At 43.0% G+C, this 12,393-nt stretch overlaps 1 protein-coding gene across 1 annotated transcript in view; it reads right to left on the reverse strand.

Moving 5' to 3' along the window:
- Positions 1-4,612: 4,612 nt before the first annotated feature.
- Positions 4,613-12,393, reverse strand: part of GRHL2 (grainyhead like transcription factor 2) — a gene marked incomplete at both ends in the record, with an annotated part of 54,743 nt that continues 46,962 nt past the window's right edge. Inside the window, 2 exons of the mRNA XM_080339640.1 lie at positions 4,613-4,727; positions 5,940-6,004. Of these exons, the coding sequence (XP_080195766.1) occupies positions 4,613-4,727; positions 5,940-6,004 (180 nt within the window). The remainder of the gene's footprint in view (positions 4,728-5,939; positions 6,005-12,393) is intronic.

The raw sequence follows: 12,393 nt of genomic DNA on the forward strand, positions 1-12,393 counted from the left end.
TGACCACCACCCTCTGGGCCCAGCCATTCAGGCAGTTTTAGATCCACCTCCCTGTCTGCTCACCCAGCCTGGACTTCATCAGCTTCTATAGGGGGATCTTATGGGACACAGTGTCAAAGGCCTTACTGAAGTCCATGCAGACAATATCCACTGCTTTCCCCCACATCTACCAGGCCAGCCAGTGAACCCATGTTGTCATTTGTTTGGTTTGTGGGGTGATTCTGGGTTTTGTTTCTTTTTTTAGTTTCTCCTATTTTCTGCCATTTCTGCTATGCACTCTGCTATTTTCTTATTTTCTGAAAGTTTTCTGGGCTCAGAATAGGAACTCAATCCCCAGTTTGTAGTCATACACATCGCAGCAACAGAAATATTATCTCATACATAGGAATATTTATTTTTTCCTTCTTAAAAATGTACAAAAAATAAAATAACTGTATTTACAGTTTATCAAACCCCTCTCCCAGTTGCAACACTATTAAGTTACATGAGCTATTTTCTTAATATAAAAGCATACTATACATAAAGTTTCCTTGTTTGCCAGAAAGAGGGCTTGTCACAAACTTTGGCACAAACACTCTTGTTTGTATCTTGTCTCAATTCATAGAAAATGGAAGAGCATATAAACATTTCATAAGCTTTACATTTTAAAAGTCATAAGATACTCCTTTCCAGTTCCATATCAATCAATATACAGCATTTCTGACAGCTGGAGGGTTTCGTTTTTACTAACTGTTTGAATTAATTTACAACAATATAACAATCTATGGACTAAAAGAGGAAAATGTACAAGACACTTGATCTCTGAATTCCAGTGACCAAAAACTTCATGAGAAAGGACACAGAGAAAAGTTATTTTTCTTTGTAGTTTGCTTCCAGTGGTAAAAATCCTCCAAAATGTCTTGATGAGGATGTCCCTGTACATCAACAAAGCTTCGCTGCAAGGATGTACTTTATTTTGGTGATATCAGCACCTGACTGTGCAGAAAGAAACTAAAATTTGAGATTTGGGGGGTTCATAATAAAATATGAAATGGAATCTGTAGCGGGAACCAAAATCAGAGCTTAGAAGACTATTCTCCTTTTGCACATGTCTATCAGGGTTCTTCAAAACACAACATCTACAGACACTGCACTGCTCTAATTCTTCATAGGGAAAATGAGTTAAGCAGCATGTCACCCTTCAGGCTGCACTGGTTAAGATTCTTGCTATCTTGAAGACGGAAAGGAAATGAGAGTTTTGTTCCTTTAAACAAACAGCCACAGCAGTGCCACAAAGACAAAAAAAGGAGGGAAAACAGATATTTCTGTCCCCTGCTGAACCGCAGACAAATCTTTCTTACATTTAACTCATAATATTTGGAAGATCCAGAATTAATCAATATTTTTCATTAAACAAAAGCAACATGTATATTTTAAACAATATACATGCAAGCACTTTGTACTCCCCAAGACCTTTGAATCAAGCATGGCATGCGAAAGGTCACTGCCTCAGAAGTTTGCATTACTCACACTGGTCCTTCCCCCTCACTTTGATAGCCTGTTTTTGAGCAACAAGGTGAACCCTGGGCACTCGCAGCTTGCCAGGAGCAGCACCCAAGGTTCAGTGCTCCTCCAGCAGCTGACGCTGTGACTACAACTGAAGGGGTGCAGGGTGATGTGCTCTTTGTAATGTCTCAGGTGCCTGCGATGCATCTGCATCTGGAGCAGAGAAACAAAGCCCTCAGACCCTGGCAGAGAAAGCTAAGGGAGATCATCCTTAACTAGCTCTAGCTGTTATTTTAAAATAATCTTACCATCAGGGTAAATCCTACTCATCTTCCTCAACTCTGCTGCCTTCTTTGAGAATGTAAGGAGGAACTAAAAGCAGGAGTATCAGCTCTCTTGTATCAGGAGTTCACACACTTTAATATGTATTTAGAAAAGCTTTCAGTTAATCTTGGAAGCAACTTTCCTTCCCTGGACAGTGACTGACCGAAAGCTCCTAAAATGGGAGATGGCTCCTGATGCCCCAGTATTTCCCAGAGCATTGCACTTCTCGCTGCTCCTACACTGCTCCTCAGTGCAGGATGCTGCAGCACCCAGCGATCCCAGCTCGTCTCCACCCACATGTAAGACAAGAATGTCCTATTAACCTGAGTGCTGGTGCTGCCAGGACAGCTCTGAGCTTCTCTGTGACCCCCACATTCTCCCACATCCCAACCCAGGCCAGCTGGGATGGCAGGTTTGTTGGCGCAGAACCAGGGCTCAACTCCTGCCAACGTTTAGTCCTGTGCTTCTCCGGCAGCTTCTGCTCAGACATCATGACCAACTGAGATCCCAGCAAATATCCTCAGGATCCCAAACACCACCAAAAAACAAGAACTTGCACCACTGCTCCATCAGTCCTGTGTGCTGGTCCCAGCTCCTAATGCCACCTGCCAAAACCGCCCTCTTTTTTCCTTTAGGAAAAAAGTGTCTGGGTTAAGTCAGCACAGACTTTTTATCTGAGTCTGAGCCAAGTAGAAACAAACTGAATCACCATAAATCCCCTGTATTCCCAGGATGTCTGCTCCTGAGCAGGGTAGCACAAGGATCTTTGCTGGAGTGCATATTTAGAAAAAGATAAGGCAGGGAGGAAGACAGAACAGATGCTTTACATCTCTATGTGGATTCTGGGAATGTTAGCCCTCACACTGACAGCTTGAACCTTTTATAGGTTCTGGTACCACAGAAACTTTGACAGGTACCTAACATATCTATTTGGAGTACAGATTTTAATGGGACACTATTGCTAATTAAGTTAAGTGTGCAAGAGCTTGCAGGACAATTCATGCATAAACATGACCACATCAGCCCGGTCAGCTATCCCAGTTACGTTGCTTGAATGTAAACAGCTCCACACAGCTCAAAACACTACAGAATGAGCCCTGCTAAACTAGGCAGTGTTTCTTTATGCCATTAACCAACTAATAAAAAGATTCTGTGACTAAATAAAAAAATATTTTAGAAGGAAAAAAAAAATAAAGAAACTCTAAAGGCTACATACAGAAAAGGACCCACGTTTCTCTCTGTCATATGGGATCTACACACAGCGCATGGAGAATAAAACGCCTGCAGCTGAAACTCACAGGATTGCATGCTGAGCTCTCTACAGCAGCCAGAGGAGCTGGAAAGGAGAGAGAGAGGTGCTGAGTTTGGATGTGCTAAGGAGATTGAGGCCTTGAAGCCCTCTGTTGGTACAATTTTAGCGTGCAACTTTCTCTCGTCACAGAATTCATGAGACAGGTGGTATTTGATGGGATAACCTTGTAGTTCAACTTGGGTTCAGATCCAGCCCTTGTAAGAGACCCATCTCCACACCTCAGTGGTGGGATACTCAGTCTCCACCAGTAAAATTGTTCCAGTTTCAATAAAATATTTACATCAAGACCAGGTTTATACCTGACCTAACTACTCTAGGAATCAAACCAGAATCATTCAATGGAGATACAAGAGCAAGTACTCTTAAGAAGAAGAGTTTGAAGTCCTGTTTCTTACAGTCCAGAGGAATGCTTTAATGAGCAGGCTGCTGTGGAAAGCACTTTTCCCTCCACAGTTTTGAGAAAAGCCCACTTTGAGAATCTTCGCTTCATCAACACAACAGGCAGAAGTCCCTTCGGTACCCCTAGGCACACCAGGCAGCAGACACATGGTGCCTTTTGGATTTGGCGACAGCTGGATGGAACACTCAGGTATCTACAGCTGGGACCTAGGGTGCATTCCATTGTGCCACAGCACTCCAGACACTGTAGCAGAGTTTGCTCCAATATATCAGTATAAAACTGTGTGGGCAAAGGTGGAGCATATGATTGCAGATGCAATTATCAGCTCCTCAGTACACACTCCTGAACAGACTGAAGCAACCTAATCCGCTAGGAAAGATTCTGTTAAACCATAAACCCCATACATACAAAAACATCGTGGGAGTAAACATGCCCACATAGAGTAAATATATTATTGCATATTATAAACATTATATACAAGGTTAAAATGGTTTCTTTACCATTTACTTACAAGTGACATTTGTAGCTGAATGCCTTACTTACACGTCCTCATTGCTACATGCTGAGAACTACCAGAGGTATTTGGCAAGACTATACACTAGAGAGAGATACAGATCAGTCTGGGCAAATGAACTCTGTCAGCCACTTTCCCCACCTTCAGCACTGCACCAGGATTTTAGCAATGATGGAAAGAACTACTGATAAAGTGATTTACACCAGATTTCTGAAACTAGACCAGCATGGTTCCTTAACATGTTTTAGAAAGAGTTCATCCACACTGAAGTATGGATTAAAATGCTGCATTTCACATTCTGCAATGGGTCAATCTGGTTACAAATCTAGGGGCTGGTAACTGCTTGTCCACTAGAGAGTGGGGAACAATAAATAAGGGACCAGGTTAACATGAGCGGCCTTGTGCTTGAGAAACCCAAGTCTATATGCGGTTGGTGCACCTGTGCAGAATGGACAGTATTTTCAAAGCAGTCTTGTAACAGGTTCTCTGATCAATGTTTGTCAAGTTCCCAGGGCATCTTCTGCTTTCCAAGAAGGATGAAATGCTGTGGTTCCTTATGAAAAGGCTCTGCCTGAGGCTAGATCTCTGTCAGTGTGATCTTGAAGCCTTCAACCATGCTTTCCATGTGCAGGATGAATGTGTCCTCATTGGAGTAGTGTTCAATAATGTTGTCATCCATGTTTACCAAGATACTGGTGACAAAGGCAAAAATCAATATTTTTACGTACCAGGACACCGAAAGGGAAAGTCACGCACTCCACTGCATGTGCACACTTCACTACAGTGCAAAACCAGACTCCAGCACAGGACAGTACAGGGACAACAGTGGGAATCATCATCAAGATCCCCCTTCTAGACTTTAGATTAGAGGCTGCTCCCCGCCAAAGCAGCAAAGAAACATTCCAGTGCTGGCATGTTAAGCCACTTAAGCTGGCTACAAGGCGAGCTGCACCCCAGATCCCTGGCAGACCCAGCTGGCTGGTGTTTCCCTGGTGTTGGCTCCCCCAGGTTCACCTCCACGCTGCTCGTCAGCCATGCTGCCTGAGCTGCTACACCACTGTGGTGCGAGCTGCTAAGAGGGGGAGCAGAGTAATTTGTGCTTTGCACGCAGCTCACAGCACTAGAACTCAGCTTCGATGTGAGAATCTCGACAACAACTATTAGAAGTGAATGTTTTCCTCACTCTTTATGGTAAAGTGTTTCTTACAACAAACAGTGTTGGAAACAGTGTTAGGAAGAGGCAAAACATGAGAAGTTTCACCTGTCTTCTCAAAAGCTAAAGAAATCCCCAGACAAAACAATGCCCTAAACTAGAGTTACAGCTGGAAAAAAAAAATATTTAAAATTATATCACCACAGTATTGTGGTCATTTAGAAGTTTAAAAAGTTAAAGTGGAGAGATTTAGATTTATGGGAAGAAGTAGCAGCCTAGCTATTCTAAAACCACAGCTGTGATGCTCATGTCTAAATTTACTCAGCTGAAAGCCCCGCAGCACACATTGCCTGCCTGCTTTTCAGATTCAGACAGTGGCCTACTTCGTTTTAATGCTGCTGGGAAACTCCACACCACGTCCACAGCAAAGGCTGCACCTCTCCCACGCTAGTGCTCCACAATGTTATAAGCATATAGTCTACCGAACAGACTTTATCCAAACACATTCTACAAACACTAACTCTGTTTCTTCACAGTAAGCCTGTGAATGCCGGGCAGACACAGACTGGAGATTCATGTTTCCTTCCCTGCCACCCCCTGCTGTCTTTATAGACATTAAGATTTCAAGTGTATGTGCACATCTCCTAGAAGTGTTTATACTGCCCTGGACCATGAGGCCCCAAGCACAGTTCGGATCTCTGAGTACTTCTAAAGGACGCTGCAATAGCCCCCATTTAGTTAGCCTACTTACCCCTTTTTGCTCTTCTTATAAAGCTTTGCAATCTTTTCAACTGGCAGCCCATACTTCTCAGAGATCTGAAATCATGAAAACAAAAGAAATAACATTAAAGACTAATGAGATATATGAAATTATCACTCCTCACTTTACATAAGGCATTAAAACACTATCATCTCTGCAAACTTTAACAGGATAGCCATACAGAAAAATCACTTGCAACCACACTATAGCTTCATTTAAGAACAACTTGAGGAGGAATAATCTTAAAGATCTTGATCAAAAAAACAGAACCATTTCCATCCAGAAACTTGGAGACTATAGTTTTCACAGGGTGTGAATCATCAAAACTGCCTCAGCATCTCCTACTGCTCTGCTCAAGGAGTCAACACTCTTCCCAGCTTCAGATTTTACCAGGGAATTTCAATCCGATAAGTCACCTTTCTGCAGTTTATTATTCTGATTTTCTGGGCTCGTGAAAGCAAAGGCTTCTTCCACCAGGCAGAAGGCAGATGAGTAGCAATACAACAGGAGCTGATGGATTCATGGATCAACAGATGTGCACATTTCTATTTCTCAATGGCATTTCAAGGTTTGTTAAGCTAACAGGACACTCCATGGTACTTCTTTTGTCTGAAAAGTATCTCACAGAATGTTTGGGATTGGAAGGGACCTCAAAAGATCATCCAGTCCAATCCCCTTGCCGGAGCAGGAACACCTAGATGAGGTTACACAGGAATGTGTCCAGGTGGGTTTTGAATGTCTCCAGAGTAGGAGACTGCACAACCCCCTGGGCAGCCTGTTCCAGTGTCTGTCACCCTCACTGAGAAGAAGTTTCTTCTCAAATTTAAGTGGAACCTCTTGTGTTCCAGTTTGAACCCATTACCCCTTGTCCTAGTGTTGGTTGTCACCGAGAAGAGCCTGGCTCCATCCTCCTGACACTCACCCTTTATATGTTTGTAAACATTAATAAGGTCACTCCTCAGTCTCCTCTTCTCCAAGCTAAAGAGACCCAGCTCCCTCAGCCTTTCCTCATAAGGCAGATGCTCCACTCCCTTCAGCATCGTGGTTGCCCTGTGCTGGACTCTCTCCAGCAGTTCCCTGTCCTTCTTGAACTGAGGGGCCCAGAACTGGACACAATATTCCAGATCTGGTCTCACCAGGGCGGAGTAGAGGGGCAGGAAGGAGAATCCCTCTCAACCTACTAACCACCTCTCTTCTAACACACCCCAGGATGCCATTGGCCTTCCTGGCCACAAGGGCACAGTGCTGGCTCATGGTCATCCTGCTGTCCACCAGGACCCCCAGGTCCCTTTCCCCTGCACTGCTCTCCAATAGGTCATTCCCCAACTTATACTGGAACCTGGGGTTGTTCTTGCCCAGATGCAAGACTCTACACTTCCCTTGTTATATTTCACTAAATTTTTCCCCGCCCAACTCTCCAGCCTGTCCAGGTCTCTCTGGATGGCAGCACAGCCTTCTGGCATGTCAGCCACTCCTCCCAACGTGGTGTCATCAGCAAACTTGCTGATAGTGCATTCTATTCCTTCATCAAAATCATTGATGAATATATTGAATAATATCGGCCCCAGCACTGACCCTTGAGGCACTCCACTAGATACTGGCCTCCAACTGGACTCTGTCCCATTGACCATGACTCTCTGGCTTCTTTCCTTCAGGTACCTTTTATTGTGGGAGGGCTACAAACATGCTGCACACAGGATGAGGAAGCTTTTGTGTTTTTGGGAAGGTGACTCAGTCTAGTTACTAAGGTGGCAAAATAAGAACACTGTTTTGTTCACAAAACATCATCTGAGTGCACAAATAACAAGATGAGATGCCTCAGTGTGTTAACAAGGTAAAGGACTTCTAAAATAATCCTCTTACCAGCTACTGAAATAACAAAGCAGAAAGTATAGGAAAATTTTTGAAGGAAGAACTACTTAGCTGACAAATAACCAACACAAGCAAGCACTTTCACAGGGATGCTTTGGCATTGCTTTGCAGTGTATCAGCAACCTTTCTTGGACAGCCACTCTGTGATGTGTTCATGGAAAGGGTGTCCCTCAGCCCTCCATCTGAGCTGGGTTTCCTTTCCAAATTATGGCTCTTCTTTAACTGAACAGGTCTCACAGCTCATATTTTAGAAGAGGATTGTCCCCCCCACCAAAAAAAAAGAAAAAGGGAAAAATGACTTTTCGTCAGTGATTAATGTTCTATGGTACTCTGCTGCCAACCAAAGTAAGTTTCCCATTCTTTCCAGGTGAAATGAAGTTGCAGTGAAATAGTTGACTCTTTATCTTCCGCACTAGAGAACAGAAATGCACAATTAAATATCCATGTAAAGACCGCCAAACATCAGTCACTGCAAAATTCTTTCTTTGTGTTTGCATTCAGATTTCTGTTGAAAAAAAGTGATATTTTAAAGAAGTAAATTAAAGTAATTATAATGAAATAGAAAACGGAAAGAAAGCAACAGATAAACTCAGCACTAAGGACAGATTCAAACAGCCATAGTTTGAACCTCAAGCACAGGTCCAATCATCCAGAGAGCAAGACTTCTCTAAGAGAGAGAATGAATTTGCCTGTATCACCTATACTTGTATAATTGTCATCTTACCTAAGATACAATTTTGTACTTTAAAAGTATAATGTAACTCCAAGATATTGGAAAGAATAAAGCTTCTTTTACACTGCCATTTCCTCTGATGACAGCATACATCAGAGGTTAACAGAAAGGGGAGGATATAAATAAGGAGTAACAGATAAGGTACACTAGACCCTTCCACTCCCAAAGTTTTGCACCTAGCAGAGAACAAAATACAAATTAAATTGTGGGTTGTATTTGCTACTTCCATTTTACTCACACCAGCATGTTTCACTGCCCGTTTGGATATGGTGCTGGAGATCCCACCGGTAGCCCTGGTTCCATGTTCTCACTTGCCTTGGGAGAGGCCTAATTCAGCATCAAGGCTGCACAAGCTCATACGCTGTACAGTCACACTCTCCTTGGTGCGGTCCACTTTGTACATTTATAAGGAGACACTTGTCTTGTATCTCACACAATCATCCTAAGTATTGGATTATAAAACCAATCTTCTTCACTCTGAGCAATATGCAACCTATGCCAAAGGCTCTGTGTAGCCTACAGAAAAGCCATGTAACCCCACGCACAGGGTGGAAATGCATCTACGAAGAAGTTCCATAACATACTCAGCATATCTGGAGCAAGTTCAAGTCTTTGCTCCAAACAGGGTAGAACAAGGGCAGCTAAAATCCAGGGTTAGCCATATCTCTGTGTGGGATACCCTAACCTGTTCCAGCTACTCTCCATCACAGACAGGATGGGCTGGCCCACCGAGCCTTCATGAACGCCTGACCCAGGCTATGCACATAAATCCCAAGAAGGATCCATGGGCAGGATCCCCATGAGGAGGAATCACCTGCCTCTGGCCAGAAGCACTTGTGCAGGTACCCGCATCTTGCCCCTCACTCACACTCTACCTGTCTACCACCATCCTCCCAAGTCTGCCCTCATCCTGTGCTGCCTGGAGGCAGCTGCCTGACCTGAGGCTGGTCACCCCTCTGGGATATCTGGGTGCCACACTGTGAGGACAAATTCTGACTGTCTGACTTTCTCAGAGAAACTTTCATTTTCTCCTTTTATTCTTTCTTGCCCTCTAGCTTGGCTTACCATGAATAGAATGATGTCGGATAAGCAATTCAGTGCTGAACTTTCGTATCTATGGTTTTGTTGTACCCCTAAATTTAAGCTTTCCTGTAAAGCAATAGTCAAATGGCTCCATTTCATCAGATTGTTTAAAAAATTCTTCATTACAGGCATCAGAGAAAAACTGCAACCTGAAACTGCAGAAAACATCAAAACTGTGTGAACATGAGGAAACAATAGATCTTCCTCTCTGGGTTGTTAACTCTGAAGCCTAGTGATATTCTAAAGATCAGTATTTGAAGGCACTTTTCACTGACTCTATACAAATAAACAAGTAGGGAGAAACGTTCCTGTGCCAAGGAGGTTTAATAGCAGCTAATATACAGCATTCTGCACATTCCAGCATGGAACTTCCCTAGGATATTTGGGATACCTAACACTCACACGTTCCAAATGCTGCTCAAAGCGGTTTGGGACTCTGGGACACCACTTCCTACATAAGCTATGAGGGGTATGGCCAAGAAAGCCTTGCCTGTCACATTGCCCATGACAGGTGTAGGATTTATATAACATTCAGGGATTAGTGAGCTTTGCGAAAGACTTCCAGCTGACTGAGCAAGCACATTTCTCAGGAACCCCTAGGGATTCAACCAATTATACCAAACAGCAAGCTGTAGAAGCAAAGCTCAAAGTGGGGGCATGGGAGAGCCTCCCTGTCATAGGCTCAGAAAACAAGTCTCCAGTGCAAATGTGCTAAGTCCTGCTGCAGAATCTGAGAAAGCAGAGAGCTCCCATCTGCTAGGGCATCTCACTTAACGCCCTCTTCTGAAACACGTTTGCTGCCAGCTCAGGGGGAACACCACTACTACCAACTTCCATATGTAACAACAGAATTTCCCACCTGACCACAAGCACACTACAGCAAATTTAAAAAATATATCTTTATTCAGAGGAATATTTTCCTTTAACATCTCCGTTTTCCATTTTTTAATCTTCTGAGCAGAGAATTCTCTCCTTCCCTCAGGCTCCCTGAAGGAGTGGGACACCTTTCAGAGTGGCACTGAAATAACAGCCTGGGTGTCCCTTTGGGCTGCAGTCCCTGGCGAGTTTCTCTGTTCCATACATCTGATTGCACAAGCCAGCAAAAATGCTTTCTCTGCTGGAGTCAGGAAGACAGAAAGGGCAATATCCGGGGCAGTTAGGGCCCCCAGGAAAACATCTTTGCCAACTTATTGCTATGGAATAGTCCAGTCTACTGCCCTACGTTGGTTGGAAGGAAACGTACATCGACAGGTATCTAATAAAGTGTGGTCTACCCAAGCTCTCTATTGAACTCAGCTGTTAGCTTTTAATTTTAGAAAGACTTTGGGAGATGCCTGAATTTCCCAACATAGATTGCTTCAGTAAACTGAATAAATACCTGATTTTGCACAATGCAAGACAGGTATCTACTGAGATCCACAGAGTTAACTTGACTTTGGATCAGTCTCAAAGCAGGATTTAGAGCTGGTCAGTCACATGTGATGTTTTGTGATGGGCAATCGTTTCACTGGTTTCTGTTGATCAAATCTGACTAGTATAGGATGCAAACATCTTAAAAACCAAACATTTGTGTCACTTTTTGAGGTCTAGTGTTATCTCGGAAACCTGAGTCCTCTAGATATTTGCCACAAGAAAGCAAGCTGAGAAGGAATCTGATTGCTCGCTTGGAATGGGAGTACAAGATAATAAAATAAATATAGTATCTGAGAAAACAATATCATTAATCATGGAAAGTCAGGAGAAAGATACAGACCAGAATAGTGATTAATAACAAAACAAAACAAAACAAATCAAAAAGTGAAATCCATAAACAGAGAAGGAGGGTATGATTCAAGATCATGGGTGCCGTCTTTCAGATCTGTGGATCTATAACATTCAGAGCTTCAGTTTCTAGCTCCTTAGTACTGAGTTTAGTATTGAGCATTTAGGATGTACAAAATTACATGATTTGCTGAAAGACTGTAGTGGATACTTAGGAGTATGCAATTTGACAGCTCTTTGGAATTGATTTATCCATTATATCCTATGAGAGAGAATTAAAACTTTCTGAATGCGTTCCTTCCAGGGATCTGGGACATTTTACAACGGATGAGATTTCTCTGGTGCCAAAACCATGCCACTGAGTCAGCAGCTGTGCTGACAGGTATGCAGAAACCTTTCCCGCTTCTGCACCAGCTTTGTTTTTATGTTACACAGCGGTTGGAGAACAGGCATGGAGAGGCACAGACTGCTAGAGATAAAATACTCTTGTTAGCTTGAAGGGTTATAGAAGGATTATAACATACTTTCAACTTCCATACAAAGACAAGATTAAATCTTATTACAGTCTATCATGAATCAGGCTGCAGCCTCTTCAAGCAAAACCTGGCTTCTATTATACATGCAGGTTCTGCCTAAGAACTGAGCTGCAGCCACAGCTAACAAACAGCATCGGCAAAAGCACAGTTAGGACATTTTTATATGGCATCTGACTCTCCTCAGAGATACCCTGATCTGAATAGGTGTTTTAAACAACTTAACTAACCTACAAATCTTTATTTTCCTTTCTGCTACTGGTTGAATACTGACCAAATAACTCAGTCTTTAACTGCATTTGAAGTGTCCAGTACATGCAACAAGACACTGTGACAGTTTTATGAGAGCATGAAAATACACACTTATGGCAGTCAGCTGAGCTCTCTAGAGACACTTACATCCATTCCCATCTTCTCTCCTACACATATCGAAGGCTAGAAATCAACTCAGCATCCCACACGT

The sequence above is a fragment of the Nesoenas mayeri genome (assembly GCF_963082525.1).
Source record: "Nesoenas mayeri genome assembly, chromosome: 2".
NCBI lineage: Eukaryota > Metazoa > Chordata > Aves > Columbiformes > Columbidae > Nesoenas > Nesoenas mayeri.